The sequence below is a fragment of the Camarhynchus parvulus genome, chromosome 1 (genome assembly GCF_901933205.1).
Source record: "Camarhynchus parvulus chromosome 1, STF_HiC, whole genome shotgun sequence".
Classification (NCBI taxonomy): Eukaryota; Metazoa; Chordata; class Aves; order Passeriformes; family Thraupidae; genus Camarhynchus; species Camarhynchus parvulus.
This window is the reverse complement of record NC_044571.1, coordinates 103,862,818-103,876,179: the sequence shown is the minus strand read 5'-3', so window position 1 is coordinate 103,876,179 and position 13,362 is coordinate 103,862,818. Positions and strand designations below refer to the sequence as shown.

The 13,362-nt window shown below is 52.8% G+C and overlaps 1 protein-coding gene and 1 long non-coding RNA gene across 2 annotated transcripts; both read right to left on the bottom strand.

Annotated features, from left to right (window-relative positions):
* Positions 1-1,847: 1,847 nt before the first annotated feature.
* LOC115911165 lies at positions 1,848-9,164 on the bottom strand. Its single transcript, XR_004061248.1, has 4 exons — positions 9,046-9,164; positions 6,546-6,634; positions 5,006-5,085; positions 1,848-4,289 (listed from the first exon to the last, which is right to left on the bottom strand). It is a non-coding gene; the product is annotated as an uncharacterized LOC115911165 (long non-coding RNA).
* A 706-nt stretch (positions 9,165-9,870) lies between these two features.
* Positions 9,871-12,249, bottom strand: LOC115907324 (ragulator complex protein LAMTOR1-like). Its single transcript, XM_030955158.1, has 3 exons — positions 12,209-12,249; positions 11,013-11,139; positions 9,871-10,322 (listed from the first exon to the last, which is right to left on the bottom strand). The coding sequence occupies exons 1-3, from the start codon at positions 12,247-12,249 to the stop codon at positions 10,233-10,235; spliced, it is 258 nt and encodes an 85-aa protein (XP_030811018.1). The 3' UTR covers positions 9,871-10,232.
* Between the last annotated feature and the right edge of the window lie 1,113 nt (positions 12,250-13,362).

Genomic DNA, 13,362 nt, shown 5'->3' with positions numbered 1-13,362 from the left:
AGCTGGCTGGGAAAGCACTGCACCAGCACAAGGCAGACCACTTCAAAAGGTGTTGCACCTGAGGCTCCTGGTTTTTCCAGAGAGCAGGTATCAGTGGAGTTCCATCACTGCTGACTGAAGGTTTCTGCACTTGGACAAAAACTGGAGAATGGCCTACTCCCAAAAGACTGTCAGCATCCCACCTGCTCCACTCCTCCAGGGCAAGGCTGAGGCACTGCTGAGTAGGAAGAGCCAGCAGGTCTCAGGTAGCCCTACTCTTGGTTTAAGGGCACTGTTTTGTAGCTGAGCACATTGGGTTGTGCAGCTGCCTTTATGGCTGGGCAGCTTTGGCAGCACAAACAGGAGGAAGAGCCAGGGCCCAGCACTTGCCTTTCTGTCGAGTTATGAGTGGGCCTTGGGTCTTCAAAGAGGATGCACTGGAGCACACAAGGCACCATGATTAGCACAACTATTATGATGACTAAAATGCATAGACCCATTTTTAAAAGCTTTTTCACCCATGATGTTAAACTCCACCCATCAAACAGGCCATCTAACCAAGTTCCTTCGTCAACTCTAATCTTTGACACACCTTTCTTGAGTTGCTGTATGCTTTTGTGGATAGACTCTGAGTGATCAAATAGACTAATACAAAACATTCCTTCAAATCTTTGCATCCATGTGCTAATAAGAGAAAATCAACTGCAGCCCTGTTTTGCAAAGTTGGATGTCTAATACTGGTAACACCTGTTAGCATACCACTCAATGCAAGGGGGGTAGAATTGAACTCCTTAGTCAGCCAACACCCTAGTCAATATAATTGTTTTAGTGCCACTGCTGAACTAAGCTGTAGTATAAAAAGAGATGCTGGGAACCTTTTTCCAAAACTCCAAGGTTCAAAATCATCTTTATATTGATTGATAGAGCTTTTACCTCTATGTTTCATAGACATTTTAGCACTGGGTGTTAGCAGAATAAGTTTCCCGATGCTACATGGTCCACCTGTGATGTGTGCTGGGATAGCAGGCCAAACTCTATCTCCACAAATGAAAAACATTCCCTGTGGTAATTGAAAAGAGATATCATTAAATGCAGACTGAACTAAAGAAGTATGATTACACCAGAAGGTCTGATTTTATATGTAGCGTGTAAGGAGAAACATCTTTAACTAAAGCTTGATTTTTCCCTGTATGTGGGAGATCAGGGACCGGCCGCAAGACATCGCCATGTCACAGGCAGACAGAACCCCTCCCCTTTTACCGTTAAACTGTTAACCCCTATTATAAATTACCCTGTCCTACTGTTAATAAAGGCCATTTACCGTCAACCACATTGGTGTGTGCGGGACTTGGACCGAGCGGAAAGAGTGTTGCTGCCGTGCCGTTCCCCCGATCCAGGATGCCAGGCTTCAAGTGGAGGCAACACCCGTACAATTAAATTTGGCACAAAAGGCCATTTTTTACAGAGCCAAGGATCTCCAATTCTTGAGGTTCCAGAGATGCTTTGGGAAGGTGAGGAACCCATCAATCCCATGCATCTACTGGGAACCAAAGATCCCATGTGGATGATCCTGTTAATGTACCTTGCATGGTTTCGTCAATTTCTTCTGGAATTGGCCAAGCATCCACTGGCACACCAAGCAGACACTCTCTACAACTTCCTGAAAGGTGGCTGTAGCAGGTGGGGGGTGGTCCCTTTCACCAGGCAGCTACTGACAGAACCAGAGGACACAGTCTCAGGCTGCATCAAGAGAAAAATGGGTTGGATATTAGGAAAAAGTTTTTTACAGAAAGGGTGATAAAGTACTGGAATTGTCTGCCTGGGGAGGTGGTGGAGTCACCATCCCTGGAGGTGTTTAAGAAAAGACTGGATGTGGCACTTCGCGCCATGGTTTAGCTGAGATGCTAGGGCATGGGTTGGACTCAATGACCTTTAAGGTCTCTTCCAACCTAGTCATTCTCTGAATCTGCCAGGCCTCCCCATACTTACATTTGGACCACTGCCCACCATACCATAGGGGCTTCCCACAGTCATGGATAACCTGGGAAATACTGTCCATGGTTAGATCCACCCCTCGGTCTCGTGCCCACTTATAGGTGGCACCCTTGGCTAGAACTTCCACCTGTAGGAATGTGCCCCCCAGTCTGGGTAGCTCATTTCTGAGGTGGGCTGCAGAGCAGTGTCAGGCTCTAGGGCAGCCTCCCTAGTCTCTGGCACTGTCAGGCTCTGGGGCAGGTATCAGGGTAGTTATCCAAGTCAATCTTCCCTTAGAATAACTCACAGAATTCCAACAGATCAAAAATCCACTTCCAGTGTTGCTCCCCATTGGGACAACAGATCTCTTCCCCATATTGTGATGGTTTCTCCACAATGAAGGGACAAATAGCTGCTCTCTTCCCTTCAGGTCCTTTAATTGCAATCATGCATCTACTTTGTAGACATACAGTGGCTCCCCTGATACCTGTGAGAGGGTCTAAAGGTGTCACTAAAGTCCAGTTCTTTGTCCAGAACATATAAATCACTGTAACATCTGCACTGATGTCCAGAAGACCTGTAATTATGATTGATTGGTTTTTTGTTGTGTATTAAACTGCAGGTCAATTGCAACTTATATGTTGTACCCAAAGATGCTTGGTGCTACACTTGAGCTCTCAGGTGCTATCTGTTGGCATTTTGTGAGTTATTCTATTATTCTGGCTGGCAAAGCAATAGCTGTGGCTACTGGAGTTTTTGCTGGAATGACAAGTGGAGGGCGCCATGCTTGTACTAGAACTGTTAACTCTTCATTGTAATTTGCTGAAACAATAGATGGAAAAACTACTAGTCCCAAAATGTAGTTTCTTTCTTCACCTATAATCAGAAAATCTTGTCTCTTTTGTGATGTTCCTGTCACACCTGTGGGTACCACAGCATGACAATCATGTAGAAAGTAGACTAATTTGGAAATTGCCAGTTCACATTGTGCCCCTGGGGGCAGCAGTTTGGGGTCACTTGGCAGGTGGCTGGCACTCTGGTGAATAGGATTTGGCCTGAGCAATTCACACATCTGGCCCCTTGAAAGCTCCCTAGCTGCTGGAATGCCACTACTGTGAGGTGGGTTTGTGCCCCCTGCTGGCTCTGGAAAATTCTTTCTGTCAGGCTTTCCACATCGATGGCATAATCTTTTGCAAGTCTCATTTTGCGATGCCTTATTGTTCTGCTGAAGTGTCAAGCTGAGAGCACGGAGGGCTTTTGCAAGTTTCTCAGCCCTCACTTCTGCTTGATTTGTAAAAGCTTTTCCAAGTCTTTCTCCCAGAGTATCTGCTTGAATGGTCGCTATGTGCTGAGGGCTTCCAATTTTGCTGCAAGCCTCTATCATTTGGGGCAAGGCAGGTTTGGGATCAGGAAAGCTTAAGACAACCTTTTTGCATCCTTCATTGGCGTTTGCATAAGCAAAGATGTGAAGCAGAAGTGGACGAGCCACATCATCTTCACACTGTCTCTCTAGAGCTTGTGTCAGGCAGTCAATAAATGCTGAATAGGGCTCTATTGGCCCCTGTCTTATTATAAGTCCCTCCTGTAGTCCCCACTGGCTGAGTCAGCAGCAGGGCTTTGCAGGCAGTGTTTTTGGTATCATTAAGTACTACTCCAGGCAGGTACACTGCCTGATCTTCAGACCTGTCACGTGGAGGGTCTCCTGCTCAATCTGCCAGTGTCAATGCAGCATAGGGGGTCCCAGCATAAGTTTCAAGTAATCTATTCAAGAATTTCCTCCACTTCAGGTCCCATAAGATGTATTGTGATTCTGTCAATATTAAGGAGGAGATATAGCAACAGTCATATGGTGTTAAATCTGCATTACAATATATTCCTTTCAGCAATTGCTTGAAATACGGTGATCCTAATCCATTTTCCCTTACCACTTGTCAAATCTTTAATATCATCATAATTCAATGGTTCCTGTCTTGGATTAGCATCTTCTCCAACTGGCATGGCTAAGAGCAGTTCTTTAGCTGGATCAAAATCTTTTTCTTTTATTGGTTTGTGTCTCACTGCTGCCCAGTCTGTTATGGAGTATTGTTGAGTCTTTTTCGGAGATCTCCTGACTTGGGCGGAGGCAGGTGTTCTGAATAAAGGAAGATAAGTCTCTTTCCCAGTTTGAGTCTGCTGGGCTTGAGATTGATGAATCTGGTTCTTCCTCAGAAACAAAACAATCATTGTCTCCCCCTCTGTCCCTAACAGTCCAGTGGTTGCCTTCTTCAGTATCATATTCAGTCACTCCATCCTGGCCTCTCTGCTGTCCATGAGTTTCTGTACAGAGACCACGTTCTCTGCAACGTGAAGCAGAATTCCCAGTCATACAGGAGCCACTGGGGACACTGCCTCCCCTGAGGTGGCACTCATGGCCAGGAGGGCACTGTAATGCATCCCCAGGGAGAAGGGACATGGGGCAGGATGGGCTCCAGAGCTGAGATTCCCGTGGTCAGCCTTGGCCATTAACTCTGACCAACTTTCATTCCCCTCCCTGGAATTCCACCCTAAATCCCAGTCTCCCTGCCTTGGCATCTCCCCTCCAACATTAACACAAACAGAGACTTCCATCTCTGGAAGGGGGGATATGAGGTGGGATATGGTGTCTTCCCTCCAGGAAAGGCTGAGCAAGAGTATGAGATACTTCCCATTTCCCCTCACAGGATTTCTGCTTAGGTAAAGATTTTTCCACTGGGTTTTGAAGAACTTTAGTCCAGGTACCCAGCTAGGAAAACTGCTTCAAGGCAGCATCACCAGAGCAGCCACTGGCACCCTGCCCTTCACACCCAGGACCTCCTTTGCTCTGAACCCAGGCTCTGATAAGGATTTCCATCTGGAAGTTTCCCCTTCCACAGGCTGCTGCAGGAAAGCTGCTGGCACCTCACAAAGATGCTGATGTGGGGTGAGGGGGTCACTTTGAGGAGAGGAAGCTGCAGACAGCAGTCTAGACTCTCTCAGAGGTCAGGGGCACTGAGCAGGGACAGTCGCTTTCCCCAGCACCAGCGGAGGGTCTTACTCTGCAGGAATCCATGGATGAAGGAGATCTTCTCTGGCAGTGGCTGCTCCAGCACAGACTCCCCCTCCTTGCTCCCGAGGCTGGAAGAGTGCAAGGTTTGCATTAACTCCTTCTGCATAGCACAGGGAGCTTGTGGTAGCCCCACTGGCTGGGAAGCACCACAGGGGCCAGTCCATGCATGGAGCCTCGGGCTTTTCTTGCTGGATTTTGGGAAGGCTGAGGCTTTTTTTTGTACTTATTTTGTGACTACATTCTTCCTAAGCAGTTCATGGAATATCCTCAGTTGGAAGAGACCCACAAGGGTCATTGAACCCAACTGCAGCTCAGAAATGGCATGCCCAAAACCGACACCAATCATGCTTGACCAGCACTGCTTCAGTACTGTCACTTACTCCCAAGGTGCCAAAACCAAGAACCTGGCCTGGGACAGGGGCTGCCACGAGGATTTGCTCCTCCTCACAGACTTCCTCTTGCGCCACCAGGAGCTCTCAGATCAGCCAGCTGCTGTGGCAGCTGCCCTGCTGCCACCCCACTTTATCAAGCAATGGCCAGGCCTCTTTAGAGAGCACACGCCACCAGGATCCCTACTAATCCCAGCTGGAGCACCGACCCAGGAGATTAACCAGGTCTGACTAAATATATCTGTGGTGCAGGCAACTCCTTCCTCCCCACCCACTGCAGGCAGATCCCTGCTCCAGGCAGGCTCTCCTTGCCCTGTGCAGGAGGTAATTATAGGAGACAGGCTCCCAGTGAGCCTCCCACTGGAAGGGTTTGAAAGCAATGCATGGCAGCTTCACACCCTCTCACTTTGTTTTTGTCAGCTCCTTAACCACCAGTCCCACCTCTGATGCCCATTATGGCCTGTAGATTTTAGTTGCCCCTTGCTCCCAGGGAACAAACACAATTCCTCAAGGAGGCATTCCTCCCACCCCTGCCCAGCCACCTCAGGTCCCAGGACAGAGCACACAGGCTCCATCCTGACCACACTGTACTCAGCAGCAGCCTGACATCCCTGGGCAACAGAAGCACTTCATGAGGAAGAAACTGTCATTCTTTACACTGCTTTCCAGATACAAGGCTTCCTCAGGATCCCAAGACTGCCACTCAGGAAAAACTTGCTGGGCTGTTCCCTCACCAGAGCAGCATCAATAGAAATGAATAATCTCCTGTGCAGCTGCAGGAACCCTTGTGCCACTGGCAGCAGCACGCAGGTCTTTTCTACAATGCCAGGAGTGAACCCAGATGTTAAGTGGGTTGTGATAACAGGTCTTAAACGACAGGAACTCTGACCAAAACATTCCCTGGGCAGCTCTGTGGGACCCAACAGCTCTGCAGGCAGACCCCAGCTGTGCAGTGCCATAGAGGAGATGCACATCTCAGTATCTCATAGGCCAGAGGAGGAATAAATACCCCAAGACCTCCACTCCCACCCTGCCCAAGACAGGAGCCCCTTAGCTCCTGGGGGCTGAGGCCATGGCTGCAGGGACAGCACAGACCCAGCTGTGTGGTCTGAAATGTGTACACAGACCCCCATACTCACATTTTGTGGATAACTCTGATGAAGACACTGCAGTCCTGGAGCTGGGACAGATCATTGACGGGATCAGGACAAACCTTTGTGCTGTTCACCTAGAAATGGGGTGGGACAGTCAGAAGGCAGAAACCAAGACAACACTGTGCTGTGCTACTCACCACCTCCAGTCCCGGCAGGGGACAGCAAGACTGGTCTGGGGGTAAAAGTAAATCCATCCCTTTAAACCACCCCTTCCCAGGGAACAGATGAACATGATCCCCACAGCTCCACATCTGGGAGTCTGGCACAGGTCCCATTTAGCACACTGCTGGAGCCCTCTTCCCTGGAGAGGCTGAGAGACCTGGGGGTGCTCAGCCTGAGGAAAAGAAGGCTCCAGGGAGACCTTAGAGCCCCTGCCAATGCCTAAAGGGGGTTCAAAAGAGCAGGAAAGGGACTTTGGACAAAGGCCTGGAGTGACAGGACAAGAGGGAATGGCTTCCCACTAGCAGAGAGCAGGGTTAGATGGGATATTGGGAAGAAATTCTTCCCTGTGAGGGTTGTCCAGAGAAGCCATGGCTGCCCTATCCCTGGAAGTGTTCAAGGCTAGGCTGGATGTGGTTTGGAGCAAGCTGGTCTAGTGGGAGGTCTCCCAGCTCATGGCAGGGCACTCTAGTTGAATGAGCTTAAAAGCCCCTTCTAACCCAAACCATTCTAGGAGTTTTCACTTGGACACACCAGTGCTTTGTGAGACAGACACAACAACACCTTTACAGTACAGCTGCTGCCTGCTTCAGGCTCAGCTCCATCTCCCAGGCAGTCTCCATGACCAGACCAAGCCATTCCAGCATTTCTGGTTGCTCAGCAGGAAGGGTGAGCAAGGCTTCTCCTGCAAACACCCACCTGCCCAGGAACAGTAGGAACTGGACTACCCTAGGACCTGCCCCAGGCACAATCCACCCTGTGACAAGCCCCAGCATCGAGCCTGAAGCTGCCAGGGCTGGCAGCAGCACCCATGCAGTGAGCTCCAGGACAGGAGGGGGAACTTTCCTAATCAAGGAGTGCAGAAGCTCTGGCTCCCTGGATTTTACCAGAGCCAGTCTGCAAACACACTGGTGCCTGGTGTGAGATCTGGACGGGCAGGCAGGGCTACCCGCTCCAGCTGCGGTCCCAGCCTGGCCTGTCCCTGCTGACACGGGCCACCCTGAGCGCCTGAGACAGCGCCATGACCCTCCCGTGAGGACGTGCCATTCGTGATGGCAGGCGGGAAGCGGTCGGGAGCCCGCCAGCGGCCGTGAGCGCCTTCCAGCTGCATCCCCGCCGAGAGCAGCCGCAGGGGGCGGCGGGCACCGGGGAACGAGCTCCGGAGGCGGCGGCAGCCGCGGCGGCATTGTCCTTCCCCTCCTTCCCTGCGCCGCTCCGGCCACAACACGGCGTTAACCAAAGCCCGCGCTCCGGAGCTCCCGACGGGCCAACGCGCCGGGGGACGCAAAGCCCGCGGGCCCCGGGCTGTCCCGGGCCAGGGGTCCGGCTGCGGGAAGCACCCGGGCGGGGTGAGCGAGCCACGGCAGCCCCCGGCGCGGACGGGCCCGCAGCAGGCGCGGGGCAGAGGGGGAGAGCAGCCGCCGGCCCGAGCGCCCGGATGTTGGCGAGCCCGGCGCGGCCAGCCGCGGCCCCGGGGGCTGGCGAGGGGCCGGGCCGGGAGCCATACGCTGGGAGATGGGGTTAATTTGCCATGAGCGCGGCAAGCCGGGAAGGGCCGGGGAACCAGCGGCCACGCACAAAAGAAAAGTTGAGCTTTTCTGCAGCGGGGCTGGCAGGTAGCGGTTCCCCTTCCTGGCCCTGCGCCACCCTACGTCACCGCGGCGGGGCCGCGCTCGTTAAAGGCGCACGGCACAGAAAGCTCCGGCGCCTCGCCACGGGGAGGGGAATCGTCCGAGCCCGGACGCGCTCACCGCCGTCACCCTGCCCAGGCCGAGTGACGGAGAGCTGAGCCGGTGGGGCCGGCACAGACCCGCTCCCGGCCCCAGCGCAGCGCAGGAAATCCGGGGCTCGGCAGAGAATGGCCCCCGATGCTGTCTGTCTCTAACCTGACTGGAGTCACATCCAGCTGACCCCTGAAAATCTACCCCCGATATGCACACACCCCGCGGCCACAGACTGAACGGGAACCGGACCCTACGGGTCACCAGCTAGATCAGGGAGGAGTCGGGCGAGGAAGGGACGCTCACCCCTCGCTGCTGTTCCGGAGACCCTTGGAAGGCATCTCCGCAGCGCCCGGGCTGCCCGGGGAGGCTCAGGGCCGCAGGATGGGGCTGTCCCGAGCACGGCACAGGAAGGGCACAAGGAGAAAGTTTTTTCAAACCTGCGCTGGGGGTAGCAAAGGAACCCGCGAGGAACGCGGCCGCCGAGTGCCGCTGGCGAAGGCTCCGACTTTGCCAAGCCCCGGGAAACGAAGAACCACATGCCCGCCCTTAGGGAAGGGGACCCGCCGAGGGAACCAGCGGGGCCCGCCTCGTGTCAGCTTTACCCGTGCCGTGGCCGGGGAATCGCGTCCGTCTTCATCTCCTGCATCGTTTCCGAGGCTCCAGTTCTAGCCGGGGTCCGGTCCCGAGTCACGGTCGCTATTATTCGAAGGGCCGCGCGGGCCCGGCCCTCCCGCGGCCCATTGGGCACCGCCGGGCCGGGGGCGGAGCGGGGGAGGAGCGGGGCGGAACCCGGCACACACGGCGGACTGCAGGGGGCAGCTCTGCCTGACGCCGGGACACACTGAGCATCCCGTTCCCACAGCACCGAGAGCTGACGAGTGTGTCTCAAACCCAGATAACTGAATGGCTGTTGAGTCTAGCCAGGACTGCTGGTAATAAACAACTGTAGGGCGGCACTGGAAAAACATCCTTGTTGTAGTTCCTGCACTGTAGGATGTGAGCGTAGAATGAGATTAAAACCAAGCGTGTAATTTACTAATAAAACTTTCTGATTATTTGCAAAGCCTCTGACTTTGTACATTCCTTTCGACCATGAGCATTTATGAATCTTAGGTGCTTCCTTCCCCTTAGCTGGGTCATCATTCCTTTTCTGTTCCCTTGTCCTCTTGGCCCTATGGAACACGATCAAAGAGGTGACAAAGGACAGACAGATGTGTGTACCCCCCCACCAGGGCATGGCTCCCCCATGACATTCATGCTGTGTCCAACAGAGAACAGTGGAGACAAGCACTGGATGAACACGCCTTTGTCTACTGTGGCAAAAAATAATAGTAATTTAAAAAAAGCAACCAAACAAACAACCAAAATAAAGGTCTAAACATGTAAAAAGAAGAAGGGATGGTGTTGGAGCCACCAGGCCCCATGCAGAGCATCACATCTGCCTGGCTCCAGCCCACCCATCCTGGTGACCTGGCACATGGTGCTGACCCACACCAGGGCCTCCTGGCACCAGCTGTTCCCTTTGTGCTTGTCCCTGTGCAAGGCAGCATCCAGCTGACACAGCCTCTTCCCCATGCACACCCACCCACCCACGAGGAGGAGAAAGCCTCAAGCAATGCAGGTGGGCTCAACGTGCCAATGATGGGCGCCTTGGCATTTAGTAGGAAACAGGGTATCTGTCCAAGTTCTGTGGCAGCAGCATGGGGAGGGAAGGGATATAAAGAGAAAAAAAATGGGGAAAAAACCAAAAACAACCCAAAGCACTGAAGCAGCAATGATGGGGGCAAGTTCAGGGGATGCTAAGCTGTACAACCAGTTCTTTGGCGTCGACATGGATCTGTGAGAGCGCACTGAAGGCATAGGCAGCTATCCGGGACACCTGCAGGCACAAAGACATGGCTGTGTCACTGGTGGCTACAGAAACCCCCAGTTATCCCAAAGAAACTGCTGCAGGTTAGCCTGCAGCCCTAAGGAGTCCCTAAGCCTGTCCTGGGCTTCGCCCCCACCTCTAACAAGGCCTTAAACCTGACCTAGGCTTTGCCCTCAGCTCTAACAAGTCATGTGTGGTATTCACATGCCCTCTGAACAGACAGAAGCTGTGAGAGAAGCAGAGAAAGGAACCATCAAAACAATTCTTATCTCATTTGCTGCTCCTGTGTTTTTGAACGTGTGGAATGTGTTGGAAGATTATTTACCTGAAGGAATTGCTTGATTGGATTCTGGTGATGGTTTTTTGATTCATTGACCAGTTGGATCCACGTGTGGGTGTCGAGACTGCTGGAAGACAGGCATGAGTTTTCAGTAGTTAATGAGAAGTAAGTATGATGTAGTATAGTATGTATCTCTTTAATATAGTTACAGTATGATATGGTATAATAAAGTAATTAATTAGCCTTCTGATATCATGGAGTTCTGCGCATCATTCTTCCTCCTTCCCTGTGTCAAGGAATCCTCAAAAATCCAATAGTCATGCCAGGGCTCTGGGCAAGCCAGGAGGGCATTACTGCTCCTCCAGGATGAGGATGTGTCCCTGGGGAGCACCACAAGGGCTCAGCCCAGCCCTGCTCACCTGCTGCAGGTCTGCAAAGGGGACAGGGTCACTGGCAAGCACTTGGTGTGGCTGGTTAGTCAGGGATGGCAGCAGTGGGAGCTTCTTCCAGTGCGTCAGGTTGTTGCTGAGCATGGCCAGGCGTGTGCTGTGAGGGGAGAGCAGCCAACATCAGTGCCATGCCAAGACATGGGGACATCCAGAAGATGGGTGCTGCACCCCCAGGGGGAGAAAGGGAGAGCAGTGGTGCTGCACTCCCAGCATCCAGCCCTCTTCACTCCCTGCCGCAGGAGGATGAGGGAACTTCCAGCTCTCCCACACAGACACCTGTCAAGCAGAAGCAGTCACATCCAGCCCCCCACCATCTGCCCCAAGGGGTGGGTGAACACAGGAGCCCTTTGTCCTGGGCTCTGCTGCCTGCACTGCCATCAGCTGTCCTCTCGGGGCCTGTCTGGGTCGCTGCGAGCCCAGGATTGTTAAAAGTCTCTTTTCCCAGCCCAGGTGCTTGAAGAATGAGTCAGAGTTCTTCAGTTCTCGGTCTCAAGGTTGTTTATTGTGTCTTATCTATAAAATTCCTTCTCCTGCCCTGCCAAGGTCCGCTCAGCAGGACAGTTCCAGGCACTCTGCCTGCCCCTGGGCCCTGTTATGTCTTTATACTAAAAACTACATATACAATGTTTACAATAACTTCCCAATACCTATCACCTATGTTAGACAGTGAGCTTCTACTCTAAACCAATCTAAAAGTGCCAACATCACAGCAGAAGATGGAGGCCAAGAAGAAGAAGGAGAAAGGCTGGACGCACTTAGATCCCTCCAACTTGCCTCCTGAACCCCCATACCAAAAACCTACTAAAATCTACTTTTCTACCCTGTGATAACTTCACTAATATTCTACTTAAACTGTTGTGGCTTGCTGATCTTCATATAAGGTTGGTAATTTGCTCCAGGGGTCATAATCAAACCCACAGGTGTTTTGGGCTCTGTGCCAGGGCTTCTGAGCCCCCTGGCAGGGGTCTTGGCTGTCCTGGACAGCCAGAGGGATGTTCTGTGTTCTCACACTTTCCCTGAGCAGGCTGCACCCTGCTCTCTGTGATAAGGCAGCTCTTCTACATGCTGAGTTCACTCCCCCAGGCCAAAACCCCTGGGACCTGCCCAGGGACACACACACAGCTGTGAAGAACTGCGGGCACCCCAGGGGAGAATGCAGCTCCCACCTGTACTGCCTGGCTCTGTCCATGTACTCATGCTGCTCCATGCCCTGCTGCCGACATGTAGGGGGATAGAATATAAGAAAATAAAGATGGTGTAGAAAGTAACCTTACCCCTAAGGAGTTGCAGCTGGGCCAATTATCAAAGATTAGGAACAAGCCTGACTTTAAAAGGCCACAGCTGTAACCAGTGAGAAGAAGAGTGCTATAAAAGAGTGGGCTGGCTGGGTGAGAAGGGAGCAGGAGTCAGTTGGCTGCTTTGTGAAGAAGAAAGAGTCAGTGCTCTGAGGAGCTGCCCATGAGAAGCACCAAGAAGGTATGGAACTTTTGTGATAGGAGACAACAGTATGGAACCCCTGCAATAAGATGACAACACTGACACATCGGTGATGCTGCTACAGAGACATGAGACAGTGGCTCCCACTGGAAGCTTATTGCTCCCCCTGAGGTCCCTCCCCATCTCAGAGCATCCTATGACCAGACAAAGCCCAGCACCCCAAAACAAACATCTCAAGGCCAAACTTGCCCAACAAATGCTGCCAGCTGGCCACAAGTGTGCCAGGCTGGACTGGCTGCTTGCCAGGAAGGAAATGCCAGGGAGTGTTTGCCCACAGCTGCCCTGGGGCAGAAGGAGGCAGGCAGAGGTTGCAGGAAGCTGAGGGCTGGTCTGGGCTCTGGGGAGCTTGGCATGCAGCCACCTGGAGAAAAAAGGAACCACTGGGAGGACAATGTCCTTGGCAGATATCCTGAGAGCCCTTGTACCAGGCCCTGGGCTCACAGAGGACCTTGGCACTTGCCCAGGGCCCTGCTGAGCCCCATTGTGTGCACCCCACAGCAAAGCAGTGCTCAGAGCTGCTGTGGCCCTGCATGCTGGACACACACCAGTGGCCACTAGCTCTGCAATGTCTGGCAGGGGAGCAGAGGGGCCTACAAGCACCCCAAAGCCCTCCCAGCCAGGCTGGACAGAGCCCTCTCCCCACAGTGCCCCTGCACATTTGAGGAAAAGCCTCCTCAGAAGGGGATGCAGTGCTGCTGCCCCTCCAGCCACCCTCTCCACATCCCCATGGACTCACTTTCCTACCCAAACCCTGGCCTCAGGTTGTGCCAGGGAGGTTTAGGATGGCCCCAGCTCCCTTAGCCTTTCCTAATAAGAGATGCTC

What these genes read in the sequence shown, in the direction of transcription:
- LOC115907324 (XM_030955158.1), bottom strand. Translation starts at nt 12,249, where the DNA reads ATGGAGCAGCATGAGTACATGGACAGAGCCAGGCAGTACAG. An exon ending in GACAGAGCCAGGCAGTACAG is followed by an intron (nt 11,140 to 12,208) that starts GTGGGAGCTGCA and finishes CTCCCCTCACAG; the next exon opens with CACACGCCTGGCCATGCTCA. An exon ending in CCTTTGCAGACCTGCAGCAG is followed by an intron (nt 10,323 to 11,012) that starts GTGAGCAGGGCT and finishes TTGTGCCTGCAG; the next exon opens with GTGTCCCGGATAGCTGCCTA.